General features: G+C 32.0%; 4 protein-coding genes across 4 annotated transcripts; 1 reads left to right on the forward strand and 3 right to left on the reverse strand.

Annotated features, from left to right (window-relative positions):
* Positions 1-3,384: 3,384 nt before the first annotated feature.
* LOC113855961 (exocyst complex component EXO70H1) lies at positions 3,385-5,304 on the reverse strand. The gene has a single exon (XM_027487589.1). The coding sequence runs from the start codon at positions 5,302-5,304 to the stop codon at positions 3,469-3,471; it is 1,836 nt and encodes a 611-aa protein (XP_027343390.1). The 3' UTR covers positions 3,385-3,468.
* A 6,486-nt stretch (positions 5,305-11,790) lies between these two features.
* Positions 11,791-13,278, reverse strand: LOC113855385 (60S ribosomal protein L35-like). The gene is made up of 4 exons (XM_027487010.1): positions 13,182-13,278; positions 12,941-13,076; positions 12,685-12,841; positions 11,791-12,002 (listed from the first exon to the last, which is right to left on the reverse strand). Exons 1-4 carry the CDS (start codon positions 13,183-13,185, stop codon positions 11,928-11,930), a joined length of 372 nt encoding a protein of 123 aa, XP_027342811.1. The 5' UTR covers positions 13,186-13,278; the 3' UTR covers positions 11,791-11,927.
* Positions 13,279-15,275: 1,997 nt separating this feature from the next.
* On the forward strand, positions 15,276-16,173 carry LOC113855962. The gene is made up of 2 exons (XM_027487590.1): positions 15,276-15,741; positions 16,055-16,173. The coding sequence occupies exons 1-2, from the start codon at positions 15,276-15,278 to the stop codon at positions 16,171-16,173; spliced, it is 585 nt and encodes a 194-aa protein (XP_027343391.1).
* A 3,078-nt stretch (positions 16,174-19,251) lies between these two features.
* LOC113856079 (glutelin type-D 1-like) lies at positions 19,252-21,080 on the reverse strand. The gene is made up of 3 exons (XM_027487720.1): positions 20,848-21,080; positions 19,658-20,378; positions 19,252-19,444 (listed from the first exon to the last, which is right to left on the reverse strand). The coding sequence occupies exons 1-3, from the start codon at positions 21,041-21,043 to the stop codon at positions 19,291-19,293; spliced, it is 1,071 nt and encodes a 356-aa protein (XP_027343521.1). The 5' UTR covers positions 21,044-21,080; the 3' UTR covers positions 19,252-19,290.
* Between the last annotated feature and the right edge of the window lie 632 nt (positions 21,081-21,712).

The raw sequence follows: 21,712 nt of genomic DNA on the forward strand, positions 1-21,712 counted from the left end.
AGTAAAAAACTAATTAAAGTTTTAAAAAAATGATTTTTTTTTTTTATTGAATTAGATTTGTTTTACCTTCTAATGTTAAAAACAAAATCAATTTTAGTATAACCAAACTCATACATTTGGGTTATGTACCACTCATATTTATATATTTATCTTCTTTTTCAAGAAAAAGGGAACTTAAAATTTTATGAAGGGTATAGAAAATAAAAATATTTACCTTTTATCAGTGGGTGCTGATTGATTGCTATAAATATTTAAGAATGCTTGTTTATCTAGAAGTATCCTCACAATGAAAATTCTACTACCTACTCTCGACTCCAAGTTGGTACGCCATAGACTCCAGAGATTTTTTAACCTATGAAGTACGGTTCTCTCATAAAAGGGGAGCTTATATGTAATTTTCAGACAATTAAAACTTAAATTCTTTTAGTCAGCAAATAAATCATATTAAATTGAAAATATCATTAATTTACTGGGCTATTTTTTTAACTATTAGAGTGACAACTTGAAACTATGTTATGTTGTTTTGTTTTTTTAGAATCGAAACTACGTTGATTTGATTTTTTCATGGTCAAGATCGAAACTATGTTGACTAGGAATTGATTTTGGCACACATGCGAGCTGGTTCTTAGGGAACCAGATCGCTGTTGGCCCATGTGCTTATTTTGTATCATAACCCATGTTTTGATTATCCAAACAATGATATGGACTTGTTGGGCCAGTTTTTAGTTAATGGATGGTAGCTGTTCCTTGTGGACCCAGCTTGTTTCTTGTTGCCTTGTTGGGGCATTTTTCTCTCTATTTAGTGAGTTTGGATTGTGTCCAATAATACTGCATCCCATCTTATTTATAAAAAAACAAATGTTTAATTTATTAAAGTTAATAAAAAACGTTACATGAAAATTTTTAGTCTACTCCAAAAATACTTATAATATTAAATAGTCAAATAAATGCATTACATATTAAATCAATAAATGCATCTACTTTCACGAAAAATTAATGAGTACCTGGTTAACATAAATTTTACAATAAAAATAGTGGTGTTTTTCTTTGTTTTGATAACCGCATAATTTTTTTTTTTTTCTATATTTCGTTTTGATTTAATTGGACTTGTACTGATTGTTGTTTAAACTTTCAAATGTAAAATTTAAATTCCCAAGTTTAGTGAAACTCGTTGGTTGTAATAGTGCATTTCATTGTCAAATGAAGGACATTTAAAGCCAAAATCACAGCCAATGATTTTTTATATGTATCTTAATAGGCCTTGAATCAATAAGAAATAAAACAGCTTAACGAACACCTTTTAAACTACGCCTTTTGTTGAATAGAAAAAACAAAAACAAAAAGCTCAAATATACTATCACTGTATAGCTGAGCTACTGATAATGTAATCGGATACTCCTAACAAAATTGAAAATAACGATTATGATGATTAAACCGCTCCTAAAAATATGTCAATTGTTTGATATTCTTTTTAAAAGGATATTATTCGAGTAAAGTTTTGTTGTCTTTTTCTATAAATTATCATCTTAAAAGTATTTTTTATTTAACAATCAACTTAATAATATGCTAGAATTATGCGTAACAACAATTCTCAAAAAACAATTAATTGATTATCCATCTGTGATTGAAATAACACGGAAGTAGAAATAGACGGGGAATACCTTTCTTTTGCATTGATCACTCCGTGTGATATCATCTTTTTAATTTTATATTATTAATTCATGTGATAAAATTTGATTTTAAAGATTAATATATTATTAAAATAAAATTTTAATTTCAATTAAAGAATAATAGACAATTAAATGATTATTCACAAGCTGGCCAATGAATATTTACGATGAAATAACACGGAAATCGAAGATGGAGAATTTGGCACATTCTTTGTGTCCACAATTCTTTAAGACAAAGAAATTAAAACAGAAAACAAGTAACCAAAATTCCCAACACGACTTTAATTGAGTATCGTTGATCTTCTACGTTTGGTTTTCCACAGCTTCGTTAATTGGTTTACAAGTTATGGAATCTTAGTAGTGAACACACTTTGCTTCCGTTACGCTTGGCTCCAGAAATTCAACAGGAAATGGTGATTGGTGTCTCTACCACTTCTATACTGTTTGCGGTAGGAAGGATTTGTATAAATTGAAAACCGATTAAATTGAAAAAAATTAGCTAACTTTATTTTGCTCCAACTAATGTATTTTTATTGATTTAATTTATACTGACTTTTATTTATTAAATTTAAAAAACTTAACTTGAAAAATATTTTGATCAATTTTTTTAATAAACTAACATCATATGTTATTTTTAACTCTTTTAATAAATTTGAGTTTTATTTAATTTAATTATGTTTGTTTATAAATTTTTCTCACTTTCTTTTTTTATTAACCTTTAAAAATGTAAATGAATTAAAAAAAAAAAACATATAAACACGAGATAGTCACTAATTTATATACATGTATTAGCATGCCGTATATTTTACCGTTACTGTTTTATAGGAAGAGTAACGATATTTTCGTATTTTGTATATGATACCAAGTATACTTTCCTCTCACTTTCCTTTTTGTTAAGTTTAACATGAATCTAAAATATAAATTTCCTAAACTTATCATGATAATTTTAATAACTCTTTTAGTCCTTTAAATTATGTCAAATTAAACTTTAGCGTAGGCCTGTATAAAAGTCACGAAAACTTCAATTTTATTGCAATTATGCACCTCTCTCTTTTTTTTTGAAAAAGAAAAAGCTAAAGAAAATATAGAATAACGTAACTCGTTTTTTATTTGGCACGAATATAGAGTTAATGTTCGATGAATAGTTTACACATTTAAAATTCTAAATTTATTTGAAGTTTCTTATTATACAATTTTGTTTGCGTAACTATTTTCTACAGCATTATAAAATATACCATATTTATTTTTATTTATCTATTTTAAAAAAATTATAAGAATAATAAATTCAATTTATTTTATCAAAATTAATTGATAAATTTATTGCTTTATTTTTTATTAGTAGATTTCCTTTGACTTTCATACTACTTAGGTAGTACAAATATTTAGAAAAAATAATAATCAATATTATGCTGATTTTTTTTATAGATAAATAAATTAAAATGAAAAATTTTAAATAATAAATAAAAATAGGGATAATATAAGTGTGATAATTAAAATTTTTTACAGAATGCTTTGTTTTTTATTTGTTTTCCTCACTTTCCTGTGAGATATTTGTATATTCCTCTATCCTTGCGGTGGGTTATTCACTTATTCCTTTGATTTTTTTTTTCCTAAAATGAAAACATTCTGCAGACATCTCTATGCCACGAATGTTTTGTCTTTGTTTGTTGGTACTGTACACAAAATCCTATACAGTATTTTGTCCTTATCTGTGCCACATTCTTGTCTTTACCGTGTTAACAAAAAAAATAAAGAAAAAAACGGTGGGCCCACGACGTTCCCGGCGAGTGCTCCAACTTCACGGGCGTTTGAAGCTATGTGGGGGCGAGAGAGAATGCGACGAAACGCTACCTGATTGACATTGACCCGTCCCACACAAAATGTCGCAAAGATAATTCCCCAAATCATACGGTTCGAACTCAATAACCGATTCCGACCCGACCCGCTTCTTTTCGTAGAACTCTCGATACTTCGCCTCCAGCTTCGAAGCTATCGACATTTTAATTTCGTCTCGCAGTTTCGGGTCGGATACAACCCACGAGAACTGTGTCCTGCACGCGTCACGAAATGCAACGTTGAAAATCTGGAAGATGGCCCTAGCTTGCTCTGCCGGCATCTCCGCCGTTGGATTTTCCGGCAATAACGGCAACACCTTGCTCCATCCCACACGCTCGTATTTGGTGACGTACCCTTTGACCTTCGACTCGTGCTTCGTCAACCAATCCTCACCGAGAATGAACCCTAGGTTCGATTTGCGCACTTTTATGACGACGTATTGCATGTTATTCGCGAGAAACAGGTAAGAGAGCGCAACGTCGTTGTACAGCTCCGCTTTGCTGTCAAGCTTGCAGAGAAGCACCAGTATCAACCACGCGATCCGTTCTGCTAACTCCGACGACGGATTATTCTCCTCGTGATTTGCACTGCGGTAGTAAGACTCCGGCATCGGATGTTGCGGCCAATCGGCTACTATATCCGCGAGCGCGTCGCTGTAATCGGCGAGAAACGCGATGTAGTTCATTACGTAGCGCGTGAGCGGGTGGATCCCGCCTCCTGGCACCGGCGTCTTCGAGGATTCCTTCTGAATCGCCGTTTCGAAGTCCAGTAGCATCGTACGAACGGCCTCCCCGAGCCTCACCTGAGAAGCAATTGCATGCGATCTGATCGAAGACGTCGATTCGAACGAGAAGATTGACTCAATCTGTTGCCAGTTGTTAGAGATCGCTTCGTACAAGTCGAGCGTCCTGAACATTTTCTCTGGCGTTTTCTTGCACTTTGCCACGTTTTCCGGGAATCCAAACAGCGACGTTGTGCCTTCTCTGCAAATATCGGAGAAACAGGACTCCACGATCTTCCTCTCCGGAGAACTGAAGACGTATTCGCAGAGAGTTCTCTCGCCGTGAAAGAGAGTACCGACGGCGACCTTGACGGCATTCAGCCAGTGCTTGATCCTCAGCTCGAGTACTTCCCAGTCCATCTTCTGAACCTGAGAGAAGCTAAGCTTCTCTACTCCGAGATGGTTCAGTGCCTCATCCACAATCGACTTTCTCGTTGCGACGTAAATCTTGACGCACTCTTTGCTATAGCCAGCGGAAATCATGCACTCCGCTATGGCTTTCAAACTCGCCATGGCAACCGCTGATATTGAATCGGCGGCGGCGAAGCGGAAGTCGTCCTCGGAAAAATCGTCGTCGTAATCGGAGACGCTGCTCCTTAGATCGGTGGAGGAGCGGGCGGAGACGGATTCAGGATTCAAATTGTCTCTGTTTTCGGCTAATATGCGATGGAACTCTGTCTCGAGCCTCTTCATGGCGAGTTGCATTAAGAGCTGAGCTTGGACGAGATTCACGGAGGAGGAATCCTGTGCGACGAGGCACTGCATAGTGGACTGTAGGGTTTTGACGGCGTCAAGGTACTGTTTGGCTTCTTGGCGTGTGTTGCTGAAAAGAGGAGGGGTTTTAGGGAATGGACACTGAAGTTGGTCTGAAGGGGAAAGTGGATCCCATTTGTTGATGAGGGAGCGAGCGGTTTCAATGTCTTCTTCCATTAATGAATCGGAGAAGGTTTTGGTGGGAGGGATTGAAGGTGGTAATGGTGAGGATGGTTTGAACAAGAAAATGTGTTTTAGTCCCATTTTTGGCATTTGGTGAGTTGAGGGTAGGAAATGAACTGCCACTGGAATTAATGCGTTCTGGTTGTTATTTTTATTCCTTTCGGCGTTTGCAATTGGTTTTTTGGGGTATTTATATACGTGATTTGCTGAAGATTCCTTGACCTTTGTAGAGTCTGTAGACTAGACAGTGAATGAAAGAGAAGGATCCTTCATCACGATTTCATCAATCACAACACACCACTAGCTTTCAAATTATTTTGAGAAATGATATTTGTATAATAAATATGTATACTTTTTTTTATTATTTAAAGAGAAAGTAAATAAAAGAGAAAAGGAGGTATTATAAACTCATTTACTTCTTAATATACCTAAAATAAAAATCATGAATTAAACAAAATCTCATTGAATTTATAAACTCGTTTTCCTCGTAAGCCACATGACACCGAAGAAAGAAAGAAAAAAAAAAGGATATTTAGAAAGTGTTTATTTTTCTTTAAAAATTAATTTTGTCTTTAAAAATAAAATCAATACAAATTTTTAAAACACTAATCGAATATACCTTCGTATTTAAGCAAAATGATTTATGGAATATGATTTACATTTAACCTTTTTAAACCAAGGAAATTTATTTAACACAATTAGAGGTTGCGATCACCACTAAAGTTCCAGTTCATCAGCCACTTTTTCTATTACAATTAAATATTTTAAATGTGTACGTGGTGTTTGCAAATTTAATTTTGTAAAATTAAACTTATGCATGTTGACGTAATTTGTTTTTTAATATTTATAAAAAAATAATTATTTTGCCTTGACTTCTAGTATGATGTTTTTAATTCAAAACACAAATATTGCATTCTTTCGGTTTTACTCAAATGTACTTCTAATCGAAATTTTATGTTTTATCAAAATGGTTTTTTTCACTCAATGTGCTAAAGACCACCAAAACAACTATCGTCTAATCAAACATAAAGCAAGTAAAAATAGCGCAGGCTATAAGGTTGCGTTGGACTAGAATGAAAATAAACAAAGTGAAAGAAAATCATCCAGCGCCACTTTTATATAACTATTATTATGGTGACCATTATGATCATTTTAAATTAATTTAAAGTTAATCAATTCATACATCAAACTAAAACATGCATTTAATTAATTCACAATGTTTGTGAAATCAATGAAAATATGCCCACTTATTGAATTGCATGGTGTGATTGAACTTTTTTTTAGTTTAAGAAATAAATTAATATTTGTGTTTAAATTAAGTATGAACTAAAATAATATTTTATATGGATGAAAAGCAAATTTTGTTAGTTTTATAAAAATTAAAAATAAATTTTGTATATGATAAGATAAAGCTCAATTTATTTTTAACAAAAATTGAGTAATGATAGAGATTAATTTTAAATATTTGAAATCCAGCAAGAAAGCACGCACCGAAAAGGACAAAACGCGTCAATTTGTATTTTGGGGGTGTTTGATGATCACTAGGTCTGCTCATCCCTGCATGTAGACATTAACTTTGCATAAACTCTAAGATGGAGAGAGCCACGGTTTAGGGCAATGGACATGTAGGGTACAGCTTGCAACATGTCTTCTTCTTGTTGCTAGTACTAAGTATAATGAAGAGTGTTTTTCTTTTCGATTTTTTCTATCACGTATACTTGAATAAACAATCAAAAATCATATTAATAATACTCAATATTATAATTTTATTTATTGTAGATCTTTATATATTACAGGTTTCTGGTTTTTTTAATAAAAAATTTCATTATCGGGTTGAAAGAGAAATATTAGCGATACATATTTTTAAAGAGTTAATCAATCACATAAACTACATTAAAAATGTTTAATTATTCTCCATTTGTTAATAGTTGCTTAGCTCATGACACTCTGATCAAGTCAAAGCAGCGATCGATCACCCACCATTCTTGTATGTATATAATAATTTAGAAGGTATTTTCTATTTCTTTGTGAAGATGCGTTTGACCCTTGCTTTTCTTGGCCTGGGACTGCGTACGTAACAGCATGAAGAGTAAAGACAAGACAATGGCGAGAAGTTGGGTATATTTATAGATGGTCTAGTCTTACTCATTCCATTTAAAAGTTCAAACTTCAACTTGGTCTCTGTCAAAAGATCAATAGCACAAATGAATTAGTCCCACTTTTTAGTTCCGTCGAATTCACTTGTGTTTTTGTTATTCATTTATCATAACAACTACATTGCAGAGTTACATATTGCTAATATTGTTATATTTGGTATTTGAAGTGGGATAATGTGTTAATAATGTTATGAATCAGTCAGAATGATACACATCGTTTGGAAGCTAATAACTTTTTAAGTTTTCATAGGAAAGCCTTTGGGAGGAATGATTCATTAATAATTATTGTCGATTCACCGTTATAATTTATAAATAAACGCTTTGAGCTAACGTGGTTTGCAAGATATATGAAAAGTTAAAATATACATTGTATTTTTTCATATAATTAATATTTGTTTATGGATTCATTTTTATATTTATGAAGTCTATATCATAATATTTTTTTGACGTAATTCAATGATAATAACTTAACAAACAATAAATTTTTAACGGCGTAAAAATAATGGTGATTAAATCATAAAGAACTATTTGTATAAAATGTAAAATGTAAATATATTTGAAACTAAAACTAATTCGTCAACTAGCATAATTATAGAAATTAAATATGTAATTTAACTTACATAAAGTAATGATAACATCTTATTAAATGGAATGTTCTACTCGCCTATTAATTGGAGCTATAAGAACGGTTCAATATTCTGCAGATTGAATACTTTCTTATGCTATAAAAAGAGAAAATTAACCACCTAAAACTCGAAAAGTGACGTTTAATTTTTGGAACAACTGATTAGGACCTTTAATTCAGTGGATCTTTATTTTATTTATGAAAACAAAAACTAGCTAGGTCAAAAATGAAAAAAAAAAACTATTATTTTGTATAAAAGTTGTACATTATTATTTAATAATATATTATCATATTATTTAAAAATAATATTTATGTATATAAGTTAAAACTCTTATCTTTCTTTTTAGAATGAGATTAAATGACATTAAAAGCGGTTTAACTCATATGTTTGATGGCTACTACCGAACACCGCCCATCAAATTAGGTTAAGTAGTCAAGTTTGTTTGCTTTGGGCGGTTAACGCCAAGCCGCAACGTATATGTAATTAATAGCCAGAAAAAGAAATTATGTCCACTTTGTAATTAATAATTTAGTTATTTATTGAAGATATTCATTGAATAATTAATTAATTTTTATTAAAGATTTGGGTAAAAAAATTGAAATTTATATATGATAAGAATATATTATTAAGAATCATTTTTTTAATTTTAAAATTTTATGCTAATCAGTGATTTAAATAATTAATAAACAGTAAAATTTATTAAAAATACTGAAAGTTTGTACAATTTTATGCTTTTTTTAATAAAATATTTTTATTTTTAATTTCTTAACTAATCTCATAATTACCATTTTCTATTTTTAAAACACTATCCAACACTCATTTATAGAGAAAGTTTTAAACGAACAAAAAGTTAATGGGTAGAATTAATGTCTGAAAAACATTAAAAATATATGATAATTAGGATTTGATTCATTAAGATAAAAACATATATTTTAATTTTCAGACACACAAATATATATATATATCTTAATCTGAATTTTAGATCGGTAAATTTAAAATTAAATTTATCAAATGATTTTTAGTGAAAAGATTCATAAGCCCAATATATTGCCTATTTAATCTGAAGGATTGATATAGTAGTATAAATTTTCATTACTTTCAAATATGAGATGTATTGAATAAGAAGTCCTTCCAATTTCACTCCATTTTATGCAAAATTTCTCTTTATAAGAACCTTGTTGATGGGCAAATGTGAGTACTTTCTTAAATTGAGTCATATAAATTCTAACTCTAATAAACTTTTTGAATATAACTCATTCAAACTTTTTTACTTAAAAAAAGAAGACGAAGAAGAAGCGGTAATGCCAACTCGATTATGGGTTTTCTTCCTCACACGTAAAAGATAGAGGGAACTGCAACCATTTCAACCTGCAATTTAATGGGAACCACTCCTTTAGCAATTAGAAGTTTATTTTTAGGTACATTATGTTGACCTTTTCCATTTAACTCCAAGTGTGTGACACACTGATCAATGGTTAGTAAAAAAAATATAAAAATTAGGAAAACTAAATTGTATTTATCATTGAATTAGTATAAGTTAAAATTACGATATATATATATATATATTCGTCAGTGTGAGGTATTGTAATTTTTGTTATCTAAGTTTAAATCAACTATAGAAAACATTTTATTTTTCACTTTGCATATTTTTAAAATTTAGAGGAGATAAATTATATGATTTTTATAAGTTTAATTTTATAAACAATAAAGTGTGTAAATATATAGTGAAATTTGCAAAGATATTTCTAAAAACAAGCACAAATTTTGGAAACAAAATTATTACCGTGATTTATTTCCATTGCTAAAATGCCAGGGGATGAATATCATCCAGACATCCTTCTGTTTCCTCACGAGGATTTCTTAGTATGTGACTTATTGAAATTGATCAAACTTCATTGTCCAACACAAATGGTTGCAGACTTCTCTTAGAATGATTGGAAACGGATGTGAAGCAGGAAAGAAAAGTGTCTCTCCTGCAGTTGTCGGCTGGAAAAATTAAAACTGAGAGAAATTTATGTGGTCACAAATTAATTAATAATATGAGAGATAGTTTGTATTTGTCAGCCACTGCCCACTATTATATAAGCACAAAACTTATCAGCACCCTGAGTTTTCGTTGTTCCAATTGCTCCGTGTTTCTCGTGATAAGTCATATTATATAAATTTTTAAAATTATATTTAAAATCTAATCTAATTCAATAGAAAAAAGTTGTTCTTGATTTATTCAGTTCGGTTTTAATGTTTTACATTAGCTTAAACCAGCTAATAAATACTCCTAAGCACGCGATCGCAAGTATTGAAAAGAAATTAAAATAGATAAATTCTAACATATTCGATACAACATGTACACTTCTACAAAATCAAATATTACGTTTTTTTACCAAGAATTGAAATCTTCTTTTCCATTAACAAAGCAAAACCTTTATCATAGAAGAGCAAAGTTCATAAAATTTACCTCTGAATTCACCTAGTTCTGCGAATGTTAAGTTATCCCAAAAAAAAAGAAGGTTATACAGTTCGTTTTGCAAATTCACTTTTTTATAAATTTCATTCCATCTAAAAGATAGGGCAGAATATTTGATAATTAATAGATTTTCTTAAAAGATAACTACTTGTTTAAATACACATTATTCCTTTTCAACATAATAGCTGAAATCTCGATTTTACACGTACGATTTTATGATTTGTTTTCTTACTTCAACGATCCCAATCATACTGACTCGTTTTGCTAGGATCGTAAGATCGAACCATTTTTCTAGTCCTACTTGAACCCGTTTCTCTAAAAGAGGGAGAAATCTGACACATTTCGAGTTGACTCATTAGATTGAAGTTTTAAATCTTTTCATTTTGAGATTTTTCTTCATCTTTGTTTAGCTCTCATGAACATGAAAGTTTCAAACCCCTCCTGGTTTGGATTATGTGCAAGGTTACACTCCCCTAATTTGTTTAGCTGTTTATAAATTTGTTTTTAAGTGGAAAAGGAGCTTTTGGGGAGGATAATGGGAGTTCAGGTGCTGCTAGAATTAGAAGCAGCTTCGACGATGCTGCTGGTAAGAGTTTTGAATTTGGAATTGTCGTGACCTGTAACTTTGTGGATGGTAGTAATTTAAGGTTATTTTGCTTTATTTTTATTAAATTTCTCGTATATATATGAATTCAAATATCATTTTTTATTTAGGCAGGATCCTAGGTAAGATGTGTATTTTGAATAACTTGCTCTACAATTCCAATCAGGCCAAAGATTAGCCTGGATAATTTCACAGAACTCAACCTGGATAATGTAACAATTATGGTGACATTCGATTTCACAATCACACTTGTAGAGAGAGATTTAGGGCAGTTCCCTGAATTGAAACACGAGGGAAAGAAACATGTCAAACCTTGAGGCTGCCCAACACCATATCTTGGCCGGGTGAAATTGAGCTCTCATACACCATTCAGCTGAGAGCCCATTGGAACGGCCGATTTATACCATTTTTCTCATTACCCAAAATCGAAACACAAGTACGAAGTCATAGTTAAATGAGGTAACAAATAGATGCGATACTCGATTAAACTTTTGGATTTAAAATCTTATGAGAAAACAGGGACACGTGTACCGTTTTGTTTAAGATTACGCCATTGAAGTTATCATCATTTTGATATCGTCAGGTTTATTGATAAATCTGATCTATGAAATTTAGTAAATAGTGAACCGTGTAAACAAAAGAATATAGAATTATAGATTACCTAGTGCATGCAAGAAATTGAAAATCCTCATTTGATGAAAAACCAGAGTAAACAAGCTAATTTTTAATTTAGTTTCATGATGATTAAAACTAGAAAGATGCAGCATAAAAACTGAGCGACCAGAAAAAATAAATTGTGTCGAATAACAAATATAAAGTGACTCCAAAACTATTATCCGTACTTGGATCCAACATTAAACCTTAACTGCGTATTTTCGCATAGGAAAATACAGTTCCTTCTTCTTCTCACGCTCTGTTTTCAAGGATGCCTGTAAGAAACAAAGCCAATTCATTCAGCCACGTTACAAGGCCGCTAGAGATATCAATCACATTCAGCAGCTCAAGAAACGACAATAGTTTTATAGCAAACATCATAGGAAATATAAGGCTTGTTCGATTTCAAAAAACACATTTTTTGTTTTTATTTTTCATTACAAAACTGTCATTTTATTTTTTTTATCCTTTATTTACTTTCAAAGATTTGTACATAAAATAATAAAAACAGGAAAAAAATATTTTAGTATTTTCTGTACAAATCTTGAAAAATAAGAAACAGAATCAAAACAAAATTGCTATTTTGTATTTAAAAGTGAAATCAGAAAATGTAAATATACAACATTTTCTGAAACCATACTAGTGAATAATGAGCCCCACAAATCAAAACTAGTATAGAAATTTAAATTGCATATTCATCTTCCATTATATCACACCAACGAGATAAAAATTTCACGAATAGCCTAAGTGCAAAAATTAGCAAATAGTTTTCACGTTAGGTGCCCAACAACAGGCAATTGTATCATCTATTGCTGAGACAAGGCAAAGTGAAATGCAATTGTATGAGCAAAATCATACTTACTAAATGAACTCATTTCAACTATGCACTAATTCACAAACAGTAATTTGAGTGCATTGGGCAATAAAATTCCCTAAAATTAAGAGTGTGAAAGGTACCTGATGCTTGGTGAGGCGTCTTCTGATAGCTCTTGTCTTCTTGGGACGCAGATCCAATGGCAAATACTTTTTCTTCTTGTAAGCTTCCCTCAATGCAGCCTTTTGCTTCTGAGAAATCACCGTCAGCACCTGCGCTATCGAAAGCCGAACCACTTTTCTGCATCCACACAACAAATGCATTCAAATTCGTAAACACTTCTATTCAATCATGGTTTGATCTCAGAGAGAGAGAGAGAGAGAGAGAGAGAGAAGGCACATTTTGGAAAGCTTGTTGGGTGCTCCGCCGGTGACCTTGGCGACGCGTAGGAGAGCAAGTTCTGCTTTGAGATCCTTTAATTGGTTCAGAAGCTCTGCTTTCGTTTTGTTCCTCAACTCGTACACCTTGATTCTCGCTTTTGCGTATCACAATAACAAAATGGAAAAGACATGAAATCATGATTCTATTGAAAAAAAATTACGATGAAGAAGCATCTGAATAAATAGACGTTTGCTCATACCCATTGCAAATGCAAAGTTGGTGTGTCGCCGCGAAGCGTTTTGGAAGAAAGAGAAACTAACTAGCTGATAGTTCTGTTCTGCTGCTACTTTGTTCCCCAAAACCCTAATCCAGGACAAAAGCTGAGTCGGTTAGCGTATCCAGTGGATCTGGGCCTTAAAGTTTTTGTCAAAGATGCAGTGGGTCTGGTCCTTGTTTTTGGTAAAACTGCAATGGATCTGGACCTCGTTAACAAGGTCTTCAAGGCAATGGACAAACGTAAAGGACTTCTTAAATATAGCTCTGCTCAGCCTTTTTTACCGTACACAAATGACTTTCTTTTTAAACGTGCTACTTTTCATGTATGACTAATTTTAAACGTTGTAATATCGGTATACAGTGACATAAAAAAATAGTAACATCCAAAAAATAATTTTAAATATTTTTTTTACCATTTTAAGATATAGAGCTAACAAAATGAGTCAACCTAAACCCATGTAGAGTTTAAACTTTAAATTTTAAGGTTAAATTAAATATGAATCAATCCCATCAAATTCAATTAAAATTAAGCTTACAAAAAATTAAACTTTACTTATTTTGTATACTATTTTTATAGCCTTTAATTACATATAAACTTTTTTAGCCCGACTCACTAAATTATGCTATTAATCATTAGCCAACCCATTTGTAATGGGTAGCTTATTTTCACAGTTCAACTAAAATATATTACCATGAAATAAAAGGAATTGAAGTTAGCTCCATGTCTCCTCCACATTCTCCAAATCTAAAGCAATAAAACTCGGCAAATTCAATTTCAAGAGGGTCGAGGGAAGAAATATACAACAATTAGAAAATTTAAGGACTCTGTATTCTCATAGTCCCTCTTCTTTTAAAGCGTAATTATATATTAAACTCAGTCTGAATCACCACTAAAGCAAGTAATTAAATAAGGATCAGATAAAGACGTTCAAAGGACCTATGCCGGTAAAGAACGATTGCAAGTAGATAGGGTACGTTTCTTTTTACGTCCACGCAGAAATTAATGAGAATCCATGTGCACTAGTACGTCACTCACAGTACCTTTGTGTGTTGATTATGTTTTTGTCTAAAAGAAATAAAGAATCTTGCCCTAAAAGAATCACAAACTTGCTATTAGTTTGATCTCAGTGGATGAATTAAAATTACTTATTCACCAGGCTGACAAGATTAAAATATAGATCAATGACAGGAAACAGATGTAAAATTAATCGTTAATCTATAAATACGCCATGCATGCCCTTTTGCCTAACAAAAGTTGCAATTGCCTTCGAAATGATTCATTATATATAATGGTGAAGTTTAAACTTGAGAAATCATAACATTTTTAAGATAGAAGTTAGCGATAATTCAGCAGTATATGCAGCTTTAACAGCTTTATTCCTTTAGATTGCCTAATCGTAATGCTCAAATTCAAGATTTGAGTGTGAAGGCAGGGAATCTTCAAAATTTCGAGAGTTATTTATTTAATGTGAGTTCTTTGTGGAAATATAACGTTTGACCATTCAAATTAAAGATCTTCCACTCATCTATCATATTCAAAACATAAGAAGTACCCTAACAGACAGAGCCCATTGCCCAATGTGAAACAATCATGTGTCAATAATGAAGTTAGTTATTGTCCCTAAAAAGAAGCTTTGCTGATTTGACAACTCGCGCTAGTAAATGTCACAGCAAAAGTGAGTGCAACATCTTATCCAAAGTCCAACAACTGGGAAAAAAATATTGTAATCAATCAAAAGTGTCCCTTTTATGATTTTTAATGCAATTTAATATAATTTTTAATTTAAATTTTTATCTCTCGATTCTGTGTAAAATACAATTTCGATGATCTGGATTAACTAAACAACTCCTAAGGAATCTGGCCCAGTACTTTGTAGTGGGACATAATGGTTTCTTTTTTCTCATTTCCTTTTTCCTCCCACCATCAACTAAGTTCAAAATTAAAAGCAAGTTTAGTTGGTCTCATTAAGAAGGTCTTGGAATCTTGTGCTAACACTCACACCCTTAGCTCTCTCTTCAAAATCATCACTCGTCCATTGCATAGAAACCCATTACTCTCAGTACACAAATCAAAGTCATGAAAGGAATAATGGATCTATTCTGCTCTTCCATTGCTTCCACCGCCGTAACCTCTGGTATGAATAATCATTCTATGGTACGTAGAAGCACCAAAAGACACCCCAGTGTTCGAAGGAAAAGCCAACTTCGCGTCCCTTATACTTGTTCATCCAAATTGCCCATCAATCCTAAGCCTTATTATAGCGAGAAGCACAGAAAAAGCTCAGCAGAAAAACAAAACTATAACGTACGTAGAAAAAGCTCGGTTCAAGTTAACAATAACCTTTATGATTCCACTGCTTCATCAGCCTCTACACATCTCCTCAGTGACGCGCCCTTCATTGATTGGGTATCTGAGTCTGATAAAATCCCAGCAATGGCTACGACACACAAGCCTATACCAAACCAGGTTGTGGTTTTGAGGGTGTCATTGCACTGCAAAGCCTGTGAAGGAAAGGTTCGAAAACACATTTCAAAAATGGAAGGTGAGATTACATGCTCAATAAAGGGTAACAATAGCAATGGTTTCCACGATCTTCTTGATTTGTTAGATAATATTTATCCTGCCAATATATTCCATGTTCGTTGTAACTTTTATATATAGATTCTTTTTTAAATATTATTATCATAATATAGTTACACTTATAAAAAATAAAAGAAAATTATTTTAGACAAAAATTATCTAAAATAAAGTAGTAATAGACGTTTAAGAGTGAAAATAAGCACATTTTATAATTACAGCGTTAAAATTTATGTTAATGAAAGAAATTAATTAATTGCGTAATTGACTGCGTGCAGGAGTAACATCATTCAGTATAGATATGGAGGCAAAGAAAGTAACAATAATCGGACACGTGACGCCTTTAGGGGTTCTGGCAAGTGTCTCCAAGGTGAAGAATGCACAGCTATGGCCATAATATCGTTGTCCCCGTTGCTTCTATCTATGTCTACGTACGTTTCAATGGTTAACATTAGTTATTAATTAATTAGCATAATTTTTTCTTCCCCGTTATATCAACCCTTTTTAATTATCTTTCTTGGTTAGCTATTGTTGTTTGATACAACTATGCTGGAATATATCTGTTTGTATGATTACTAGTTTGATTACCGATCAAGCTTATAATGTTAATTTGTCGAGTTAGATGGGTGACAGCTTTTTCTTATTTAGTGTTTATTTCTAAGTATATGTTTGATTTAAGTTTGAACTCTTATGAATTTACGTATACTTTAATGGTATTAGTTAAAGTTATATTTACATTTTTTTTAATGTGTTTCAGACACACAAGTGAAATTGGTTGTCGAATGAATCTTGTGCCTAGACAATATTGTTTTTATACTTCACTGTAAAAAATGATTATTGTAGGAAATCTTATATATGGTGATAGCAATTCAATCAGAAGGTCCACGATGTGAATCAATTCCGACAAGTTTCGTGCTATCATGGCTTCAATTTGCTTTTTCTTTCAATGTTGTACCTCCCTATCCGCCAATGACGACAGTAATGAGCAGAATGCACTTTATGATTCAAGATCAATTTTGCCTTTGCCATATTGGTGGGGTTAATTCGTGCCTTGTGTTTCATCTGTTTTTGCTTTAATTTGGAATTTGAATCAATCTAACCAATTTATGGGACAAAAAGCATTATGTGGAAGAGAAGAGAATTCTATCTAATTTTGTGGATTGTTTAATTTACTTTCCAAGGAGGCCCATTTGGTTGCTTTAATTTCTTTGACTAAATCATGGACGGCGGGAAAAGGGAAACGCAAGAAGAAGTTGAAAACAAACACCTAAGCATGAATGCAATACTGGCATCAAACGATTGACCTCATCTCATTATAAACAAATCGTAACATTTGTCACAAACTCACTATAAGCGTGGAAGGTTTTTACTTTTCCTTGTTCTTACTTTTTGTGTTGAAAATTTTTTAATCTTACTTGAAGCTACGAGAGAGGGACCGAAAATTTTGGTATAACATTTAATTTAACTCTCCACTTTCAATCTTCACATTCTACCATGTTTGGTTCCAAGTCCATTTAATCTTGATGTGTGTAATTTTGAAGCTCCTAAGAATATATTTTACGTCTCAAACGTAAATATGCTGAAAACGAACGCGGAAGCCAACACACACTCTCTTGTAATGTTGTGTTAGAAGTTTTACATGTCCCCACTTTTTCCCTACTCAAACAAGTAGCTAAAAGGGCTAGAAAAAGTTCGCGTAAAGCACACCAACTACAGTGTACTTCATTATTAGGATTAAGCCATTAACTACACCAATCCTAAAGTAAGTATTACATTAATTTTAAGCTGAAAGTATCCTTCACATCTAGTAAACAACATGCATGTTTATTCCTTATAGCATCTTCCAGCTGCTGCAAACACTCCAATTCTCCAATGATTATGATGGTGGTTATAGAGCATCTAATTTAGAGAGGAACTGTTGAATTCATTACGCAGAATATACACACGACTTATTTTAGTCTTATAATAACATAATTTTACAGTATTATTTTTATAATTACTCATCACATATCACCTTTTTTTTTTTTATAGATTGTCTTAATTGTAAAGGAAAAATATTATAAAAGGTATGAATAGGAAAATAAATTGTCGATATAAAATAGAAGCAAGTCGTATACATCAACAACAAAATTGGTACATGAAAAAAAAGGAGCTGTGAGTTAAAGCTAACGAGTCTCTGAAGTAGACTAGTTATCCGAACAAAAGTAATTAACGCATCATATATATGATGGATCATACAGGAGGAAATCTTCAACTGAAAAGAAGGTGGAATAATGTATCATATGTATTGAAAATAGTGAACAAAAGAGGCTGCATCCATTAAATAGGAAGTAGGAAGGCCTATGCATAAATGGGCTACGTGTTGTAAAAGTGTTAAACGGACCAAGACAATTTTGCAATAATTATTTTTTCCAATTTATTATTCATATAAATTCATACATTTAATAAGCATTTATTACATTCAATAATAAAGGATCGTGTTTAATGTTGGTATGCTGTAAACTTTACCTGTCTCTATATATTAATTTGAGTCACAAATTGTAAATAAAATTATTTTTAAGAGCTAACGAAAACATTTTTAAAAGCTATTCTTTTCCTCATTATGCTACGGAACTTCTTATTTTCAGCATTTATTTTTTTAAGGTGTTAATTTAAATTTTGAATCATAAAATTTTATAAATTTATCAATTTAGTTTAATCCCATTCCTCATTTAAAAAAAAAAATAGAAGTTGTCTTAAATGAAAATATTTATATAAATTATTATCGGTTCTCATTACAATTCTTGAATTCAATTTTTTTAAAATTTAATTTTAAAATTTTTATATTTTATTTCTTAATTTTAAAAATACTAGTTTTTAACTCATTTCTATTTAAAATAATAGAATATTTATTATTAATAAAAAGAATATTTATTTTTAATATATAAATTTTACTATTAAAAATCAATTAACTAATAATAATATTTAATTTATAATTTATAAATATATATTAAATTTAAAAATCAAACTTTATTTCTCATCCGTCTCTTTATATTCTTTCCTCTGTCGAAACAAGCCAGACGTAAATCTGAAGTGATTATTCACGTTAATCATGCACGCCGGTAATCAGGTTACATCTCGCGTCATGCAAAAACTAGTTCACCACATTAGTTTACGAGTAAATAGAAAAAATTTGATTAGAAAGAATTTCACGACATTAACTAATTGAACAAAAAGAAATAACAGGAAATATGTTCAGATTTGATTAATAAAAGATTTGTTTCTATCTTGATAAGATAAACCAAGCAAGCATCTATCTTGAATAATATAAAAAAGAATAAGAACATGGGCAGGTAAAAATAAGAAGAGGTTGTAAGTTCAAATTCCAAATTAAAGAAAAGAAAGAAATATTTAAAAACAGTAAAGTAACTCCACTAATTATTCCTCAACAGAAAATGAGTTCATAGAGCATACGGAGCTTTTATTTTGAGATGGTGATGGGGAATCTTTACAACCAAGCAATGGAAAATTTATCTTAATTTGGTGGAGGGAAGAAAATGGCATCAGCAGTTCTCTTTGAACGGAAAAGTTGCTCAACTCCTGAGTCTACATTGAAAGCAGCTTGCAGAACTGTGGGGGATAAAGCCTTCCACACTGAAGAACTTCCAGCCAAGTGGGTAAATATAGGACTGCCAAAGTCAGAATCACAAGGATTAATCAAAGGGTCATGCTATCTGTTAATGGAAGAACTCACGAAATAATTTACGAAACTAGTTTATAACTCTCATAAGTTGAGGCTAATATGCCTTTAACAATCAAATATATCAATGTATAAAGGGTTAGTATCACTTGATGTATAACAGCAACAAACAACAAAAGGTAAAGAAGCAAGAGAGACTTACTTAGGGGTGGTGATGATAGAGAACCACTCCAACCCATCGGGATCAGCAATCTTTGAGACCACAAAAAACCTTGGCACAATGAACAAGTTACCAGCTTTCACAGTTGTCTCCAAAACCCTTCGGCCATCAACACCAACAACCTGAACCCGGCCACTACCCCTTACAATATAAGTAACCTGTAAAGCTGAGTCACAAGAGAATCCTGGAGAACACATGGCTCTTCCATCCAAACTTACAAGGTCAGCTCCTAATCCAACCTCACCAACCAAGGGAAGATTCTCAGTGTTCAACACCACAACCCTTCCACCACCCTTGATGTCAACATTCAATGGAGCCTCTTCACAGTTCAAGGCCATACCATTGCGATGCTCCTGTTTAGGCTCAGGAAGGATTATATTTCCTTCCAACTTCACAATGCCTTTCCCTGATTGTTTTCCAACAAGATTCTTAATATCATTCTCTTCCAAGTCCCAAGCTCTCCCCACAAACTCAGTTGAAAAGCCAGTGAAGATTCCACTGGAACCAGTGAGATAAAAGTCAGTGAATTCACCAGCCTTGTGAGCTTTTGAAGTGTCACCAAGGAACAGGACTACCAACTCAGTTTCTTCCTTGTTATACCACCAGGTCACAACACCGAAGGGAAGTGCCAAGGCATCACCCTTTTTGATTGCAACAACCTTCTCTTCTGATTCAGGGAGCACTATTCCAGCAACTCCACTTCCTGGACCAAGAAGACAAGTTCACACATATACATTATAACAGCATGAATTCATAACTTAGAATACAGATTCACATAAAATAATTGATGATGACATGCAAAATATGTATTTATTAGTATTTTTTTTAATACAATGTCTCCATCTAATATGGGCTTATTTAAATATAATTTAGACAGCCCCATTAAAGGAACTTTTAGGATCCCAATAATTCAATACGTCGCACATCAGGGAAAAAAATCCCAGTCAATTTAGCTATAATAAAATTTCATACAAGAGACATTTTACCTTCAAATATTAATGAAACTAGAAATTTTATTCATGTACCCTAAAAACAAATTTTAAAAAAATAGAACAACAAATAATTCATACAGCGAAAAACGACGGTGATGGAAATAAAATATTAAAAAATTATTTTATAAAAGGAGTAGAGAAATCAAACAAATTAAAAAAATGGGATTGAATTGAATGTACCTTGGAGAACGTACGCAACTTTGGAGGAATCAGAGTAACGAGGAAGAGCAAAACCATTCTTCTCAAGAGCAAGCTTGGCGGCCCCAATGTTCCCTTCGCGAAGCATGGGAAGCTCAGAGGGGGACCAAGCGTAGTAAGATCCACCATTGCCTCCGTAAACCTTCTTGGGCAACTGGGGTGAAAGATCAATCTCCATATTCCTCTTTTTTCTTTTTCCCGAAGATTCTCAGGAACCAAACACCAACAGAGAAAAAGGGGCTTCTCAAATTTCTATATCACACTCAGTGCGTGAAAGGGCCGCGAGTATATATAGGTGAAAGAGTGACAACAGAAAAGGAGGGGTTGTAGTGACACTTAAACGTTACAGTCACCTTCCACGGGACCACTGGCGTTACTCATCCTTATCGTTACCTAATCAAAATCATTATTTTTTGGATTGTGATTGGATAGAGACGAGAGATCAGCTTCAAGTTTTTTCTTTTTCCTCTGTTTGATAAAGGAATAAAACAAAACTAAATACATGTTTCAAGGCTTAAATAATATCTTCCTATCCATTTTTTTATTAATAGTCTATTAACTTATTTCTACATTTATTATTTGGTTAATATAATTTGAATATAATATATCATAAATGAGATGAGTCATTAATAATATTAGAATAGAATATGTAATTAATAACATTATCTTTTTTAATGTTTATAATAAAATTGCAATTTATAGAGCTAGGTTTTTTAAATTAATTTAATTTATAAGAAGAATGAAAATATAACTCACATCATTATCCATAATATTTTTTTGTTTCATGATACAGGAGTTAAATTGTATATTATATAGCTACGTACCGGAAAATTTAATACATTATTAA

The sequence above is a fragment of the Abrus precatorius genome, unplaced genomic scaffold (genome assembly GCF_003935025.1).
Source record: "Abrus precatorius isolate BTA unplaced genomic scaffold, Abrus_2018 Scaffold11, whole genome shotgun sequence".
NCBI classification, from domain to species: domain Eukaryota; kingdom Viridiplantae; phylum Streptophyta; class Magnoliopsida; order Fabales; family Fabaceae; genus Abrus; species Abrus precatorius.

What these genes read in the sequence shown, in the direction of transcription:
- LOC113855961 (XM_027487589.1), bottom strand. Translation starts at nt 5,304, where the DNA reads ATGGGACTAAAACACATTTTCTTGTTCAAACCATCCTCACCATTACCA.
- LOC113856079 (XM_027487720.1), bottom strand. Translation starts at nt 21,043, where the DNA reads ATGGAGATTGATCTTTCACCCCAGTTGCCCAAGAAGGTTTACGGAGGC. An exon ending in AGTTGCGTACGTTCTCCAAG is followed by an intron (nt 20,379 to 20,847) that starts GTACATTCAATT and finishes TTCTTGGTCCAG; the next exon opens with GAAGTGGAGTTGCTGGAATA. An exon ending in TCTATCATCACCACCCCTAA is followed by an intron (nt 19,445 to 19,657) that starts GTAAGTCTCTCT and finishes TGACTTTGGCAG; the next exon opens with TCCTATATTTACCCACTTGG.
- LOC113855962 (XM_027487590.1), top strand. Translation starts at nt 15,276, where the DNA reads ATGAAAGGAATAATGGATCTATTCTGCTCTTCCATTGCTTCCACCGCC. An exon ending in ACACATTTCAAAAATGGAAG is followed by an intron (nt 15,742 to 16,054) that starts GTGAGATTACAT and finishes GACTGCGTGCAG; the next exon opens with GAGTAACATCATTCAGTATA.
- LOC113855385 (XM_027487010.1), bottom strand. An exon ending in CCCAACAAGCTTTCCAAAAT is followed by an intron (nt 12,842 to 12,940) that starts GTGCCTTCTCTC and finishes GTGTGGATGCAG; the next exon opens with AAAAGTGGTTCGGCTTTCGA. An exon ending in GACGCCTCACCAAGCATCAG is followed by an intron (nt 12,003 to 12,684) that starts GTACCTTTCACA and finishes TGTTTCTTACAG; the next exon opens with GCATCCTTGAAAACAGAGCG.